The sequence below is a fragment of the Panthera uncia genome (assembly GCF_023721935.1).
Source record: "Panthera uncia isolate 11264 chromosome A1 unlocalized genomic scaffold, Puncia_PCG_1.0 HiC_scaffold_16, whole genome shotgun sequence".
Classification (NCBI taxonomy): Eukaryota; Metazoa; Chordata; class Mammalia; order Carnivora; family Felidae; genus Panthera; species Panthera uncia.
This window is the reverse complement of record NW_026057576.1, coordinates 21994484-22010390: the sequence shown is the minus strand read 5'-3', so window position 1 is coordinate 22010390 and position 15907 is coordinate 21994484. Positions and strand designations below refer to the sequence as shown.

Genomic DNA, 15907 nt, shown 5'->3' with positions numbered 1-15907 from the left:
CATAAATAGAACCATCGTAAGTTGGGACTACCCATATATCGAAATACAATTGATTTTTGTATACTGACCTTGAATCCTAGAAACTTGCTAAATTTGTTTCAGTAGCTTTTTTGTGGACTTCTTAGGATTGTCTGTGAATGGAGACAGTTACTTCTTCCTTCCTGATTTAACAGTCTTTTACTGATATTTCTTGATTTTATTGGTTGCACTTACTAGAATCTCCAGCAATGTGATGACTTAAAGTGATATCCTTGCTTCTCTCAAATCTGTCTTTCACCATTGTATTAGGCAGCTAGGGCTGCCATAAGGAAGTACCCCAGCCTAACTGGCTTAAATAACATGTATTTTCACACAATTCTGGAGTCTAGAAGTCTAATATCAAGGTGTCAGTGGGACTGGCTTTTCCTGAGGCCTCTCTTCTTAGCCTGTCTTCACCCTGTGTTTTTACATGGTTTTTCCTCTGTCTGTGTTTGTGCCTTAATCTCCTCTTCTTTAAGGACACCAGTCATATTGGATTAGGAGTCACCCTAATGACCTCATTTTAACACAATTACCTCTTTAAAGGCCCTATCTCTGAATACAGCTATAATCTGAGGTACTGGGGGTTAGGACTCCAACAGACAAATTTAGTGGGGGGACCTAACTGAGACCATAACAACTATTAAATATGTTAGTTGTAGGTCTTTGTAGATACCCTATTGTCAGGTTGTTAAAATTCTCTTTTAAATTTTTTTGCTTAAATCTTTTTAAAATCATAAATAAGTCTTGAATTTTCTCAAGTTTTTTTTCTGCATCTCTTAGGATGATTATATGTGTTTCCTCTTTCTCTCTTTTAACACAGTAAATTACATTGATTGATTTTTCAAATATTAAGCCCACCCTGTATTTTACCCTTGTCCAGTGGTGACATATTATCCTTTCTATATGTTGCCAATTTTTATTTGGGAAAATATTACAGAATATCTTTCTGATACCTAACTTATTAAAGGATGCATTTGTGAGTGGAAGGACAGATGCTGTACAAGTGTTTAGTCACTCACCTGAACATAAATAATAAGCTTATTACTTTGAAATACAAAGGCAAATGTCAGAAATAATAGTTCAAAGAGCTAAAAGTGAATGAAAGGAGTACTAGTGGGTAAAGTTTTCCCTACCCATCCTTACTTCATTTTCTACCATTTGACTTTTTAAATTATATGTACATTATTTTGGTAGAAGTAAAACTTATTTTAATTTTTTTTAATGTTTTACTTATTCTTAGAGAGAGACAGAGCATGAGCGGGTGAAGGGCTGAGCGAGAGGGACACAGAATCTGAAGCAGGTTCCAGGCTCTGAGCTGTCAGCACAGAGCCTGACACCGGGTTTGAACTCACAGGCTGCGAGATCGTGACCTGAGCGGAAGTCGGACGCCCAACAAACTGAGCCACCCAGGCGCCCCAAACTTAATTTATTTTAATGAAAAAAAAAAAATTAAATCCTCCCCATCCAAAGTCTAGTTATTTGCTCGTTTTTAGTTCACTTTCATTACAATTCTGTTTCAGGTGGGATTATTTTGTCAGTGCATGGTGTGCAAACAACTGGAACAGTGCCTCTCTTTCCTCTCAAATATCTAGCTCCTTCCAGCACAATTTATTGTTTGTCCTTAATTTTTTCCCATGTTGTGTTAATACTCTCAATTATTTATACTAGGTTGTTTCTATACTATCCGTCCTTGTCCTGGTCCAACACTGACTGGAGTTACAATTAGAATGAATTTACTGTGGTGGTGAAGTTCACCCAAACACAAAGAAATGGTAAGTGCAAAGGCCCAGAGGTTTATAAAAGCGTGTGGCTGGTAAACGCATGATGGAGGAATCTGAGAATAGAGAATAAACGTTGAAAGTACAACAGTAAGTGGTATTACTTAAAACGAAACCTTGACGGGCAGTCCTGGGGTAGGCATCGCGACACTTCTCAAGCTGGGATCCCCACATGAGGCAGAGACACCACGCACGAACGTTAAATCCCAGGGACTGGGCTTTGATTTCAGGGGCCCGCGCAGGCTCAGCGAGACTGGTCGTGGCCCATGGGGCGGGGCGAACGTCACTTCCCGCAGCCTCTGCCGGGTCTCGCGCGCTATGACGGCCCGCGCGGAGCCGCAGGGTAGGCGGCCCGGAGTCGGGGTAGGAGTAGTGGTGACTAGCAGCAGGCATCCTCGTTGCGTCCTCCTGGGGAAGAGGAAAGGGACTGTAGGAGCCGGCAGTTATCAACTCCCCGGGGGCCATTTGGAATTCGGGTAAGCAACCACCTAGCCCACCGGAGGAAAGCCGAACGTGCACGGGAAGGACGAGTTCTCCCCGTGCGTGCGTCCTTGCGTCGTTGCGTGTGCGCCGACGAAGCGTCATCTCGCGCGTTCCTCTGTTCTCTCCTCGGGCCGCAGCGCTCCTGGGTGCAGGCGCCGGCCGGGAGGGGGCGCTGAGCTGCGGAGGGCTGGCGAAGGGTCTGTGGTCGGCCTGCGCCCCGCCCGCCCAGTGCTTTTTCTGCCGGCAGCCTTCTATCCGCGCCTGCGGGCTGATGTGTAGGGTGTGTTTTTCTTAATGTTTACATGTAAGAGGCGGAAAGTGGGTCTTTATGAAGATCTTGCCCAGTTGTGTCAGTTCAGGCACTTGCACGGTTCGGGCTGTGCACTAAACGTACACGGATGGACGGCCTGTTTCCTGCCCGCGCAGGTTTGGCTGCGCCGTGACCAAGCACATGGGCTAGTGAAACTCGGGGCCTCGGTGTCTTCATCTATACAGTGGGGAGGTTGGACGGAGCACTCTTTAACGTGGCATTCTGTGTTTGATGGCGGATCAGACCGATAAAGGAAATTGGACAGTTAAGGGTCAGATCTACCCAATGGTGCGGAAAGCCGGGGATTTTGCTAAAAGGTGGGTTCTGAAGTGAGAATAGGTTAAAGTCAACGGTGGATGAACAGTATCTAAAGCGATCAGAGCCAGCGCTTGTTTTTCCATTATTGTAAAAGTGCAAACACACATGAAAGTCAACAGTTGGTGAATCCTCCTATACTTACTACTCGGCTTGTTCTTGTTTCATCTTTACTGCTCCATCCCAACAGACACACAGATCCCTTGTTTTCTAGACTCTTCTGAAGGAAAAAGCGGACGTTTATTATATCGCCCATAAACAGTTCGTTATGTACCTGTCATAGGCTTTTTTAAAAAATGTAACTCCATTTTCACACCTAAAGAAAATACATTTTCACACCTTAACAAGATAATTCTTTAATAACCTGTGATATAGTCAGTCTCTACCACTTTCCCCATTTGTCTTGAAAATGTATTGTTTTAGGGGCGCCTGGGTGGCTCAGTCGGTTAAGCGTCCGACTTCGGCTCAGGTCATGATCTCACGGTCTGTGAGTTCGAGCCCCGCGTCGGGCTCTGTGCTGACGGCTCAGAGCCTGGAGCCTGTTTCAGATTCTGTGTCTCCCTCTCTCTCTGACCCTCCCCCGTTCATGCTCTGTCTCTCTCTGTCTCAAAAATAAATAAACATTAAAAAAAAAAATTAAAAAAAAAAAAAAAAGAAAATGTATTTTTTTGTACCAATCAAGATCAAAGGAAGATTGTACTTTGGGATTGATTGTAATTTGGGATTGATAAATTTAAGTCTCCAAATCTAACAGTAATCCCTCTTTCCCTTTTTTTTACCATCCCATGTTGAAGAGTATGGGTCATTAGGAGAATTTCTTACATTCTGACTATATTCTTGTAATCTACCTATTTGTTATAAAGTGCTAGAGACTTGATGCAAGTGCCTTTTAATCAGACTTTGTCTTTGATAAAACATGGAATTCCTATGGTCTTTTAGCACATGGAATTTTTTTAATGGTTTTCAGGATTTTAAAAAGCATCAATAAGTTTTATCATTTTTAGATAATTAAGATAAAAATTTTTTTAAAATTTTTTTCATGTTTATTTTTGAGAGAGAGACAGAGTGCGAGCAGGGGAGGGGCAGAGAGAGAGGGAGACACAGAATCCGAAGCAGGCTCCAGGCTCCGAGCTGTCAGCACAGAGCCCCATGCCGGGCTTGATCTCACGAACTGCAAGATCATGACCTGAGCCGAAGTCAGCCACTTAACCAACTGAGCCACCCAGGTGCCCCTAGATAATTAAGATAAACCATCAGTTAATAACTAATATAATTTCCAGGTTAAGGGTCACATTGCCCAGAGGGACACACTGTATTGTACTTTGTCAATTGCAATGGCTAGAGATAGATATCTTAATGCTAACACAATAAAGTATTGGAATCTTTACTCAGATATCCAATGATAATAGGCAAAATTGTCCTTTAATGAGCTTTTTACTGAGTGCTAGATATTATGCCAAGCTCTTCACATGTATGCTTTCACTTATCTTTATATGACTGGTATACTGAATGGGCTAAGTTTGAGAGGAGACAAATAGAAAATGGCTTTATTTTCTCCTTCCCTTGTCTTTATAATTTTTTTTTAAGTTTACTTATTTATTTTGAGATAGGCAGAGACACTGCCAGTGGGGTAGGGAGAGAGGAAGAGAGAAAGAATCCCAAGCAGGCTCCACGTTGCCAGTGCAGAGCCTGACACGGGGCTAAAACCCACAAAACCAAGAGATCATGACCTGAGTGGAAACCAAGAGTTGGAGGCTTAACTGACTAAGCCACCCAGGCACTCCTCCTTCTGTTGTCTTTCCCTTTCCTGCTGTTCTCTGACATTTCCTGCAAATTCTATTGTTTTCCTGTCACTTGATTAGAAAAATAAATCACATTTGGTCATTTTGATCCACTTCCAAGCATTTGTCTGTAGTGGGGAAAAGGAAAGAGGAGGAAGACCTCCTCCTTTTCTCACTGTTTCTGGTTTCCTTCCCTCTCCAGGATGTTGGGGAGGGAGAGGGTGGGCCAGACTTTTCACGTGACTAGTGCTGCTGTGATCCATCCATTGGTGCCCTCTGGATGTTGTGCTGTCTTCCTCAGGGTATGTCTGTTGGTTGTTTGGAAATCCCACAAGGATGTCTCTCCTGCACAGTTCTCAGACATAGGTGGCTGATTTAGCTCTTGCTTGTTAGCACACTACCTTGCTTTTTCTTTCTGCTGGGATCCCCAGCAGTCTCTTGTAGCATCTACTGGACCCAGAAGAAAATTCACAATGGGAGTAATGCCCTCACTGTCACCCTTTCTCCTTGCTCATTCATCGTGGGCTTCTGTAGCCAGTCTCCTGCTTTCCAGATTCTCAAAGTGGGAATAAATGTCAGCTTCTCTATTCACATACATCCCTAAACACCAAGGGACACACTTTAGACTTGCCCAAGAGCTCTTACCTTTGTACCACCTCTACTCTGAATCACACAGGCCTGTGAGTTTCTGCAGCTTGATATGACTTTAGCAGGGGAGGAACATGCCAGTATCTCCTTGGGAATCACACCCAATCTCTCTGATTAGTTTTCTTGAAGCACCGCTCACTTGGCTTCAGGCAGAGTTGTCCTTACATCAGGATGAAGGGAAACGTTGCTACTATGCTTGAAAATTCAGAACTTTCCCCCCTGCCCTAAATCTCCTTTCTTATGTAGACTGGGTAGGGTGAAGGTCAAAAGACTTGCAAGCCTTCAGATGGCATCTGTTTGCTCTCTTGCCATACTCTTTAGAATTTGAGGTGTTTGTTGCCTATTGTCCTGAATTTTAAGGCTTCAACGAAAATTCTGAGACTGCAGGAAAAGACATCATCCGCTTCTTGATGCACTTGCAACAACCCCATTGGAAAGTAGTATTACCTCTTTTTATTAGGTTTAGCTGACTCCAAAGCCTGTGCTCTTAACTGGATACTTAACTGTCTCCTGATTGCATACAGTTGCCAGGCACGTGAACTAGTGCTGAATTGGCTAAATGTTCTTTTTTTCTCAATAGGAAGTCCTTTTGGTCTTCAGATAACTTCAGATACTTTATACTTGAGATAAAGAGAATGTCCAAAGGCAGGGTTGTTGATTGACTGTTAGAAAGCAAGAGCCAATTACAGGGTTTTTTGTTTTTTGCTTTAGACTAGAAATTTCTAGGCAGGAATTTCATGGCAAAAAAATAATAAGTTACATAACTAGAATTGAATACAGTGCTGTGCTTCTGTTTTCCAGTGAAACGTGGGAAGAATGTGCTCAAAGGGAAACCTGGGAAGAAGCCGCTCTTCGCTTGAAAAATGTTCGCTTTGCCTCAGTCGTGAATTCCTTTGCTGAGAAAGAAAATTACCATTATGTGACAATACTAATGAAAGGGGAAGTGGACATGACTTATGATTCAGAACCAAAGAACACAGAGCCTGGAAAAAATGAAAGTAAGAGAATTATGTGTAATAATTCATGTTCTTTGAGGAGCTTATCATCTGAGTATTACATTGTGTTTGCCATGCAAAGAGAATTAGTCTTTTCATACAGAAGTGTAAATACATATACTTAAATCCTGGAGACATAAGCATATAGCAGGAAACAGAACTGGCCTGGAGCCAGACTACTTGACTTGCATCCTGGTTTTTCCACGTAGAGGTTTGTAACCTTGGGCGAGTTATTTCATGTCTCTGGGTCTCTTTTCTCCTCTGTGATAATAGCAACTACCTCCGATGGGTTGTTGTAGGGATAAAATTAGTTAATACATATAAAGAACCAAATGAACACTGTAAGCACTCAGTAAGTCTTAGTTTTATTTTTAGCATTTAATTTTGCTTCAGACTGATTTTAAGCAAAACGTTGAAGGTGCCATCCTCAGTTTTCTCACCTGTGTAAGAAAGATACAAATATCCTTGCATGGAGAGTGACTAACCTGACAAAACAGTTATCCTCGGTGTTGAGTCGAGTGCTCTGAAAGCTTTAACAACATTGATGTGATTTGCTGTGTGCTAAGCATTGTCCTAAGGGCTTTGCATGGATCATCTCTCTTCAAATTTCATAAAACTCCATGAGAAGGAATAAAATATCAAACATACCAAATATATTCTTTGCCTTGTGAAACCTTATCCAAGCGGTCTTGTGTACTGGACCTCCCCTATAAACATTTCATTTATTCTCCACTATGGAAGAATCTTGTCATTCAACAAATGCTTACTGAGTACTGCATGCCACGTACCATTCTAGGCGCTAAAGAAACAGTGGTGTGTGAACAAAGTCCCTCCCCTCTCAGGTTTTACATTTTTTTTAATCCGGGGGAAAGGCAACACATTAGCAGATACTTTACAATGTAATGATAAGGAATAAGAATAAAAGTAAAACGGTGTAAAGGATAGTGACCCATGGGTGCTGCATCAGACAGGGTGGTCATGGAGGGCCTCTGAGGAGGGGGCATATGTGCAGAGGCCTGGAAGAAGTGAAATTTCTAGAATGGATAAATCATGAGTTAAGTGGTTTGCAGATTGAATTCATTGAGTGAACAGAAGGGCATGTTCTACCCGAAGGCCTGTTGAGTCGTATGCGACTTTTTATAAAACAGGTAATGACTTGGAATCATCTAAAGTGAACTAGCAACGTCTGAGCTATTTTTACTCACTATACTCCAACACCAAATGTGTGGCTCTTTTCTTCACATCAAATAGTTCTCCAGACATCAATTGGATGCCCTGTAATTCAGTTACATTCTTGCACTGTCTACCTGGAGTCAGTGTCAGATCCCAAACATTACAGAGTCCGTCCCACAAGACTGCACCCACTTCAAATACCAGTCGCCAAGTCCTGGCCTCCTGTACTTCTGGTCACCTGGCTATAAATTGGGGTTCCCACAACCTCCTCCTCAGGTTCAGTAATTTGCTAGAATGGCCTTCAGAACTCAGGAAACCACTTTACTCACATTACCAGTTTGTTATAGAGGAAACAGCTCAGAAACAGCCACAAGGAAGACGCACTGGGCAAGGTGGGCAGAGGGAGGGACGCAGAGCATCCGTACTCTCAATGAGCACCTTGACGTGTTCACCTCCCAGAAAACTCTCTGAATCCTGTTGTGTGGGGTTTTCATGGAGGTTCCTATGTAATGGGATTGGTACATATTATCATAGTCTCTACGACTGATTAAATCATTATCTGCTGGTGATTAATTCAATCTCCAGCTCCTCTCCTCTCTCCTCAGGTGGGATGTATCTTTCTGGTCACCAGCCCCCAATTCTGAACCTATCTAAGGATAGGTTCAGCCCAGCCACCCATCAGCTTATTAGCATAAACTCAGGTACGGTTGAAAGAGGCTTATTATGGATAGCAAGTGTTCCTCTCGTCCCTATCACTTAGGAAAATACAAAGGTTTCGGGAACTCTGTGCCAGAAAACAGGGAGGAAAGCTATATATAGATTATGATATAAGGAATATATATATATATATATGTATATTTTCCTTATATCACAGTGACACACACAGCAATACCCAAGAAGTATCCAAAGGCTTTCAGTTGGCCTAAGGTACAACTAAAATCATTCATGCCTTAAGAAGGGCAGGTGAGAAAATGTACCAGGTTCACTGGGGGTGCTGTCTACAAGTTCTTCTATCTCTCACATCCCCAATGATCCTGGATAAAAGGAGGAATAGGAGAGAGGGGAGTCCAGAGTAACAGTGGAAACAAAACTCAGTAGTCTTGACATCCTGAAGCTTTGAGGAGGAACAGTTACTTGTCTTTTTAATATTACATTGAAGTGTAAATATGTATATTTCCACTTTAATACTTTTTGTAGGACTCAATTTACTTTTTTTCTTTAAAGCAAAGTACAGTTCCCATAACTGAATTTTTAAAAATTAGTTCGAGGGGCGCCTGGGTGGCTTGGTCGGTTGAGCGTCCGACTTCGGCTCAGGTCATGATCTCACGGTCCGTGAGTTCGAGCCCCGCGTCGGGCCTCTGTGCTGACAGCTCAGAGCCTGGAGCCTGTTTCCGATTCTGTGTCTCCCTCTCTCTCTGCCCCTCCCCTGTTCATGCTCTGTCTCTCTCTGTCTCAAAAATAAATAATCGTTAAAAAAAAATTTAAAAAAAAAATTAGTTCGAGGTGTCATATATTCAGGCAGTAAGCACAGATTATTATTCTCTTAAAAGAGAGCCCTAAACTTGGAAGGAATGACCATATCCTTATTTTTCTCTTTTCTACCAGCAGCAAAAACCTGACACAAGATGAGACAAAATGATGAAATACTTTGGTTTTGCATACTTAGCGTCCTTCACAAGGAGCAGACATAGTATTCATTTGTGGAGAAGGGCTGAGGGGAAAACAGCAGAGCCACTGACTGTCCCATCAGTTCTGACCAATCTCCAGCCGGCTGCCTCTGCCTCTCCGCCTCCGCCTCTGTTGTGGTTGGGGTTGCTGAAGCCTGGTGCAAGGCACGACTTCCTGTCCTGCTCTGCACTGTAGGCCTGTATTTCTAGTTTTCTTCCTCTGACGTTAGAAGGCATCTCAGGTTCAGTTGGGGTGTTCAGCTTCAAATCCTACTCGCTAGTTTTCCTTTACTGAACTTTGAATGCATAAAGAGCAGATGTTTGGGCTCATTCACCTTTGACTCTCCCGTGCCTGGCTCCTATTCAGAGTATATTGTTCAGACCATGTTGAAGGAAGAAGGGAACAAGGGGATGAGGTTCTTCAGTACAGTATCTAGACCGGCCTACATTTGAACAACTTCTAAAAGATTATTATCCTACGTTATAAAGTTCTGTGTTAGAGTTTTTGTTACTATGTTATGGTATGTAATGTTTTTCCCTTCCTAGAATCTGGTAGTTTTGACTCATTTTTACATGCCTTGTGACTTTTTTTCATTTATATAACTTTTTTTGAGCTTGTCCACCTTCATTTTGTTGACCTTCTCACAGGCTAGTAATCTGAGGTCACACAGTATGATTTTATAAGGCCCAAGGTTACTAGCACCAAGTCAGATTTGATCAGAAACACTGACTCCTCAAAAAAAAAAAAAGAAAAAGAAAAAGAAAAAAAGAAACACTGATTCCTCTCTAGCCCTTCATAACAACATAGCAGGAGTTATTTTCACTTTTTGCCCATTGAGAGCTCCTGCTGGGTAGCCAGCTGCACCACAGCCAGGGTGCAGCGGCTCTGTGGTGGTGGTTTTATTTATAGCATAAAGATGCATTTTCTCTCCCATGTTCGTCAGATCTTGGATCTGGATCACCTGCTTCAGGTTACTGGTTATGACATCTTTTCTCCAGCCATCCAATTATAATCAGGAGGATCAGCCAGATGCTTCATTTTCTCGCAGATAGGATAAACTTGACAGACAGCTCCCTTGAGACTGTTAATTCCGCATCTTGCAACACATTGTTGGGTGACACCTCTCTGCCTCTCTCCCTCTGTCTCTTTCTTTCTCCCTCCTTCTGTCCTACTCTCTTTCTCTTAGACTCTTAGGTCACAGTTGCTGATCACTCCTTCCTGAACTTGTTCTAATTTCATGGATTCTTTGTCCCCTGTCCCCAGAGTGAAACTGCATACCTGTATGTTACAGGCAGAGAAGCACTTAGTGGAAGAAACTGCACTTAAACATAAGTATACGCGTGTGACCATGAAGAAACTTAGAACATGGAGTGTACATCTTAGTAATATAATATTTATATATTCACCTGTTGTGAGCATCTGTGCTTTCATGTTCCTTACATTTAAGTCATCAAAGAGAATACTGTTGCCTAGAGCATTTTTCTAGGATTTTGTGTATTTCACAATAGACACTGTTAAATCTTTCCTTTTTCAATGGATTTTTGAAAATCTGTCCCATCCATATTGTCTTTCCATCTAAAGTGTACCACAGCCAGAGAATATTTTTATTCTCTGCACAGCTTCCATTACTTTTTAACAAGATGGAGGGTAGCTTAGAAATGTTGTAACTTACTTTATTCTATAGGTGGGGCAGCTGGTTTGTTTTCATGTAGTGTTACCACCTGTCATGTGTAAAGTTCTGTATGTTTTGTTCAGCCAAATATTCAAGCAAAAATTGAATTCTCTTAAATCTGGATTTTACCATCATGGGGCCCTTGTAAGCTTGGTCTCATGTTGAAATAACAGCATGTTTTAAATGATCCCCCTTCTGTTAAGATCTTCATTCTAAAGGCAAATGATGTTGGTACAGCTGAGCTAATGCATAGCATCACTGTGATTAGTAGCATGTTATTATTAGTTGCAAGTCATTTTTATATTTAATTAATTTTTTCGAAGTATAGGTTAACTTGCCAAAATAAATATTCTTTGTTTCCTTCCAGCTAAATAAATTGATTTGGTATCTTTCTTTGCTAGGTTGGGAATGGGTTCCCTGGGAAGAATTTCCTCCACTGGACCAGCTTTTCTGGGCACTGCGGTGTTTAAAGGAACAAGGCTACAATCCATTTAAAGAAGATTTAGATCACCTGGTAGGATACAAAGGTCATCATCTCTAGGGGAAGAAGAAGATAACCGGATATACTTTGAAAAAACAAAATAAGGTTCTGTGAGAGAATGAAAAATATCTACATTTCAGAACAACTCCATGTTATGTAAAAACTTCTACATGGTTGCCAGTTGATTTCCCGCCTTTTAATTTACCCACCACCCTTTCAGCCAGTACTTATGAAAAATTTGCCGGCATGATGTCATCAATTGCATTTCAGACTCAGAAAATGTGGTGAATGGTGATATTGTGGCAATTCTGCTTTCTGTATTTTTCTGTGATATTTACTGTGCAGTTTGTCATTACCAGCCTGCCTGGCATGGAGGGCTATAGAATTTGCCCTAGTGTTTCTGTTCAAATAGAGATCCTAATTCAGATGCTAACACAGTATGCCTGTTGCGGAATTTATCACATTTCCTTGTCTGTGACTTCCTTGTCTGTTGACTTTCCTTGTCTGTTTTATTTAAAACAAATTTTTGGTACTATAGTGTGACAGTCTTTGCAATTGGAGTGACAGGACAGGTCATTAGGGTATATTTCCCAGGTTTCTGATTCAGAAGCTACCTCAAGTGAAGTGAGACAAACTGTCTGAGATATTATACTGTCATTAACAGGCCATGGACTTTTGGATTTCTCACATAATCTTTGTGAGATCCAGCTTCCTTATAGGTAAAATGAGATTAGACTAGGGCAGTGGTCCTCCAGGTGAGGTCTGGGGAGGTCCATGAGACCCTTTCAAGGGCACTCAAGGTCAAAGATGTTTTCATAATAGGCAGGACATTATTTTCCTTTCCCATTGTCATTCTTTCATGAGTGTACAGAGAAGCTGTCCAGAGGCTTCTGGATGTGTGGTATTGTAACAGATTGAATTTAAGAGGAAACCAGGCAAGCCTTATGGATGAAACCGTTCCATAGGTTTATCTCAAATATAGTTGATTAGGAATTCATTGATTCTTCAGGTTAGTGCTTATCCAAGCAGGTGTCTTATAGCTTCAAAAACTTACCACAAAATAGAGTTTTTCCATGTCTGCTACTTTAAATTCTTAATGGACAGGTTCATTAGGAGCTTATCAGATTGTTTTTTTTTGTTTGTTTGTTTTAAATACACATAATTAGATATGAAGGTTTATGGAAAGAAAAAACTAACCTGGGCTATATGTGGAATTTGAGAAACTCAACAGATGAACATAGGGGAAGGGAAGAAAAAATAAGATAAAAACAGAGAGGCAAATCATAAGAGACACTTAAATACAGAGAACAAACTGAGGGTTGTTGGAGGGGGATCTGAGGGAGAGGTGGATTAAATGGGTGATGGGCATTAAGGAGGGCATTTTGCGGGATGAGCACTGAGTGTTATATGTAAGAGATGAATCACTGGGTTCTACTTCTGAAGCCAAGACTGTACTGTATATTAAATAGCTTGAATTTAAATAAAAATAAAATGAGATGAAATTTAAAAAATAAGTATTTTCAATAAAATGGTGAAAAAAATTTTTTTAAGTTTCATGTTAGAAGGGGATTGCATTTTCCCCAGCACCTAATATGCTCCATTGGCATCCGTAATCACTCAGTAAATATTTCTCTAAGCAGATGACTGGAGGATTTAGAACTCTTAGGTAAGCAGTTAATTCTTAGATGGTTTGAGAATTACCTTTAATGGAAAAAAACTAATGCTGACTACTAGCAATATTCTCATACAATTGAATGTCCGCTACAGTTCCTGAAGTATGCCTCGCTCTGCCAGGACACTGGGGTGTCTGAAATATCTCTTCCTTCATCTGTGTGCCAGGTCAATCCCTGAGGTGTCCTGTATCCCCTGATAAGCAAGTGCAGTATCCTAGCAAAAACCCTCCCAGTGGAGCATGTGGTGAATTCAGCCTCCCTTGGAGAAACAGTTCTTTAATAGCTATCCAAATAAGGCAAATGCTTGCAAATAAAATACTGTCTTTGGGGCAGCAAGAATCACATTAACTGAGAACTGTGGAGAAGGAAAGCTCAGGGAATCATCTACGGGGGAGAAAACAAAGTCTTCTTCCAACATAAGATCAGTCATATCAATGCTGCCTTTTTAAAAAATAATTCAATTATTCATGTTGTACTTAGAAGCCAGTGCTTTGCTTGAGTAGCCTTTGTGAAGAATGCAAATAAAGATAACAGGACACAATGACTGAGAGGCATGGACCAAGCCTTCCGCTTTATGGACTTGACAAAGTGAACACGTGAGTCCATAGTTAAGATCCTCCATAAGCATTTAGTTTATACCTACTGTGTGCCAAGTACTATGATAGGTACTTAATTATATTGTAAGTTGAATCTATCACATTTAATCCCAAATTTCCATTCTAGATTTCCCATTTTTAGTATGCTATGTTTAAGTATTTGGCTTTTTGCCTAATAATAATGCTCAATAGCTCTGTATGCAATGACATAGGACTCCTCATTTTACTTATCAGAACAGATCATGGGCAGAAGGAACAAAGTAGCAGGCAGGCAAGCCAAGCTGTTCACCAGCTTGTTTGACTTCATCCTCCTGTCCTCTGTTCTTTTCCTTCTTTACAGATTCACTTTCCACCCATTGTTGAGGACTCTCCAAAAGACATTATGTACAGCTCGGACCTTTTTCCTAAGCTTCAGACCCAACCACACACCACCCATCTCTACCTGAGCTTTTCCGTCCTTCTAATTTGTTATGTTCCAAACTGAAGTTGCCTTTGTATTCCTCTCCAGGAATGACTCCATCATCTGCTGAATTGCTCAAATTAGACTCCCTTCCCCCACGTAAAGCAGCCACCATCTCTTGTCCATTCTGTTTCTTTCATGTCTTCTGAATCCATGTCCCGTGAGGTTGTCCCAGCTGCCTCTCCTCTGGTACAGGGGTGCTTGTCCTCTTTTTCCCAGACTGCGCCTGCAGTTTTTACCCCTCCAACTAACTGATTGAGGTCAAATACACATGACATAAAATTTATCCGGACTTATTTTTGACAGTATGCCTAGAGTGCCTTTTCAGAAAATTAAATCTCATGGTCATTTGGCTTGTTTCCAATTGAGGCTGTTACAAATAAGGCTGCTATGAGCATGTGTGCATGCTTTCTTTAGAGTTCACATGTGTACTGATTTCTGTTGGATGTAAACCTACGAATGGGAAGGCTGGGTCACAGAGTATACAAATCTTTGCTAAAGAGATCTTTTTCATGTTATTTATTTATTTATGTATTTATTTAAGTAGGGGAGGGGCAGGAGACAGAGATGGAGAATCTTTTTTTTCTTCTTAAGATTTTATTTTTTAATTTACATCCAAGTTAGTTAGCATACAGTGCAGTAATGATTTCGTTGATTCTAGTGATTCATCCTCTACATGTAATACCCAGTGCTCATCCCAACAGGTGTCTTCCTTAATGCCCCTTACCCACTTAGCCCATCCCCTCACCTACACCCCTCCAGCAACCCTCAGTTTGTTTTCTGTATTTAAGAGTCTGTTATGTTTCGTCCCCCTCCCTGTTTTTATATTATTTTTGCTTCCGTTCCCTTATGTTCATCTGTTTTGTATCTTAAATTCCACATAAGTGAAGTCATATGATATTTGTCTTTCTCTGACTAATTTTGCTTGGCATAATACCCTCTAGTTCCATCCACTTTGTTGCAAATGGCAAGATTTCATTCTTTTTGATTGCTGAGTAATACTCCATTTCATATATATACCACTTCTTCTTTATCCATTCATCTGTTGATGGACATTTGGGCTCTTTCCGTACTTTGGCTATTGTCGATAGTGCTGCTGTATACATTGAGGTGTATGTGCCCCTTTGAAACAGCACACCTGTATCCCTTAGATAAATACCTACTAGTGCAGGTGGGTTGTAGGGTCGTTCTATTTTTAACTTTTTGAGGAACCGCCATACTGTTTTCCAGAATGGTTGCACCAGCTTGCATTCCCACCAGCAGTACAAAAGAGATCCTCTTTCTCTGCATCCTCGCCAACATCTGTTGTTGCCTGAGTTGTTAATAATTAGCCATTCTGACTGGTGTGAGGTGGTATCTCATTGTGGTGTGGATTTGTATTTCCCTGATGATGAGCCATGTTAAGCATTTTTTCATGTGTCTGTTAGCCATCTGGATGTCTTCTTTGGAAAATTGTCTATTCACGTCTTTTGCCCATTTCTTGACTGCATTCTGCTTTTCGGGTGTTGAGTTTGAGAAGTTCTATATAGATTTTGGATACTAACCCTTTATCGGATATGTCATTTGCAAATATCTTCTCCCATTCCATTGGTTGCCTTTTAGTTTTGCTGATTGTTTCTTTCCTTCATTATGCAGAAGCTTTTTATCTTGATGAGGTCCCAGTAGCTCATTTTTGCTTTTGTTTCCCTTGCCTCGAGACATGTTGAGTGAGAAGCTGCTGCACCTGAGGTCAAAGAGGCTTTTACCTGCTTTCTCCTGGCAGATTTTGACAGCTTTCTATCTTATGTTTAAGTCTTTCATCCATTTTGAGTTTATTTTTGTGTATGGTGTAAGAAAGTGGTCCAGGTTCATTC

At 41.1% G+C, this 15907-nt stretch overlaps 1 protein-coding gene across 1 annotated transcript; it reads left to right on the top strand.

Moving 5' to 3' along the window:
* Positions 1–2090: 2090 nt before the first annotated feature.
* Positions 2091–14471, top strand: NUDT15 (nudix hydrolase 15). Its single transcript, XM_049646933.1, has 3 exons — positions 2091–2275; positions 6138–6334; positions 11246–14471. The coding sequence occupies exons 1-3, from the start codon at positions 2118–2120 to the stop codon at positions 11383–11385; spliced, it is 495 nt and encodes a 164-aa protein (XP_049502890.1). The 5' UTR covers positions 2091–2117; the 3' UTR covers positions 11386–14471.
* Positions 14472–15907: the final 1436 nt, after the last annotated feature.

Excerpts from the sequence above, each read along its gene's own strand:
- NUDT15 (XM_049646933.1), top strand. The coding sequence starts at position 2,118 with ATGACGGCCCGCGCGGAGCCGCAGGGTAGGCGGCCCGGAGTCGGGGTA. Across the intron at positions 2,276-6,137 it reads GGGGGCCATTTGGAATTCGG|TGAAACGTGGGAAGAATGTG; the intron begins GTAAGCAACCAC and ends TCTGTTTTCCAG. Across the intron at positions 6,335-11,245 it reads AGAGCCTGGAAAAAATGAAA|GTTGGGAATGGGTTCCCTGG; the intron begins GTAAGAGAATTA and ends TTTCTTTGCTAG.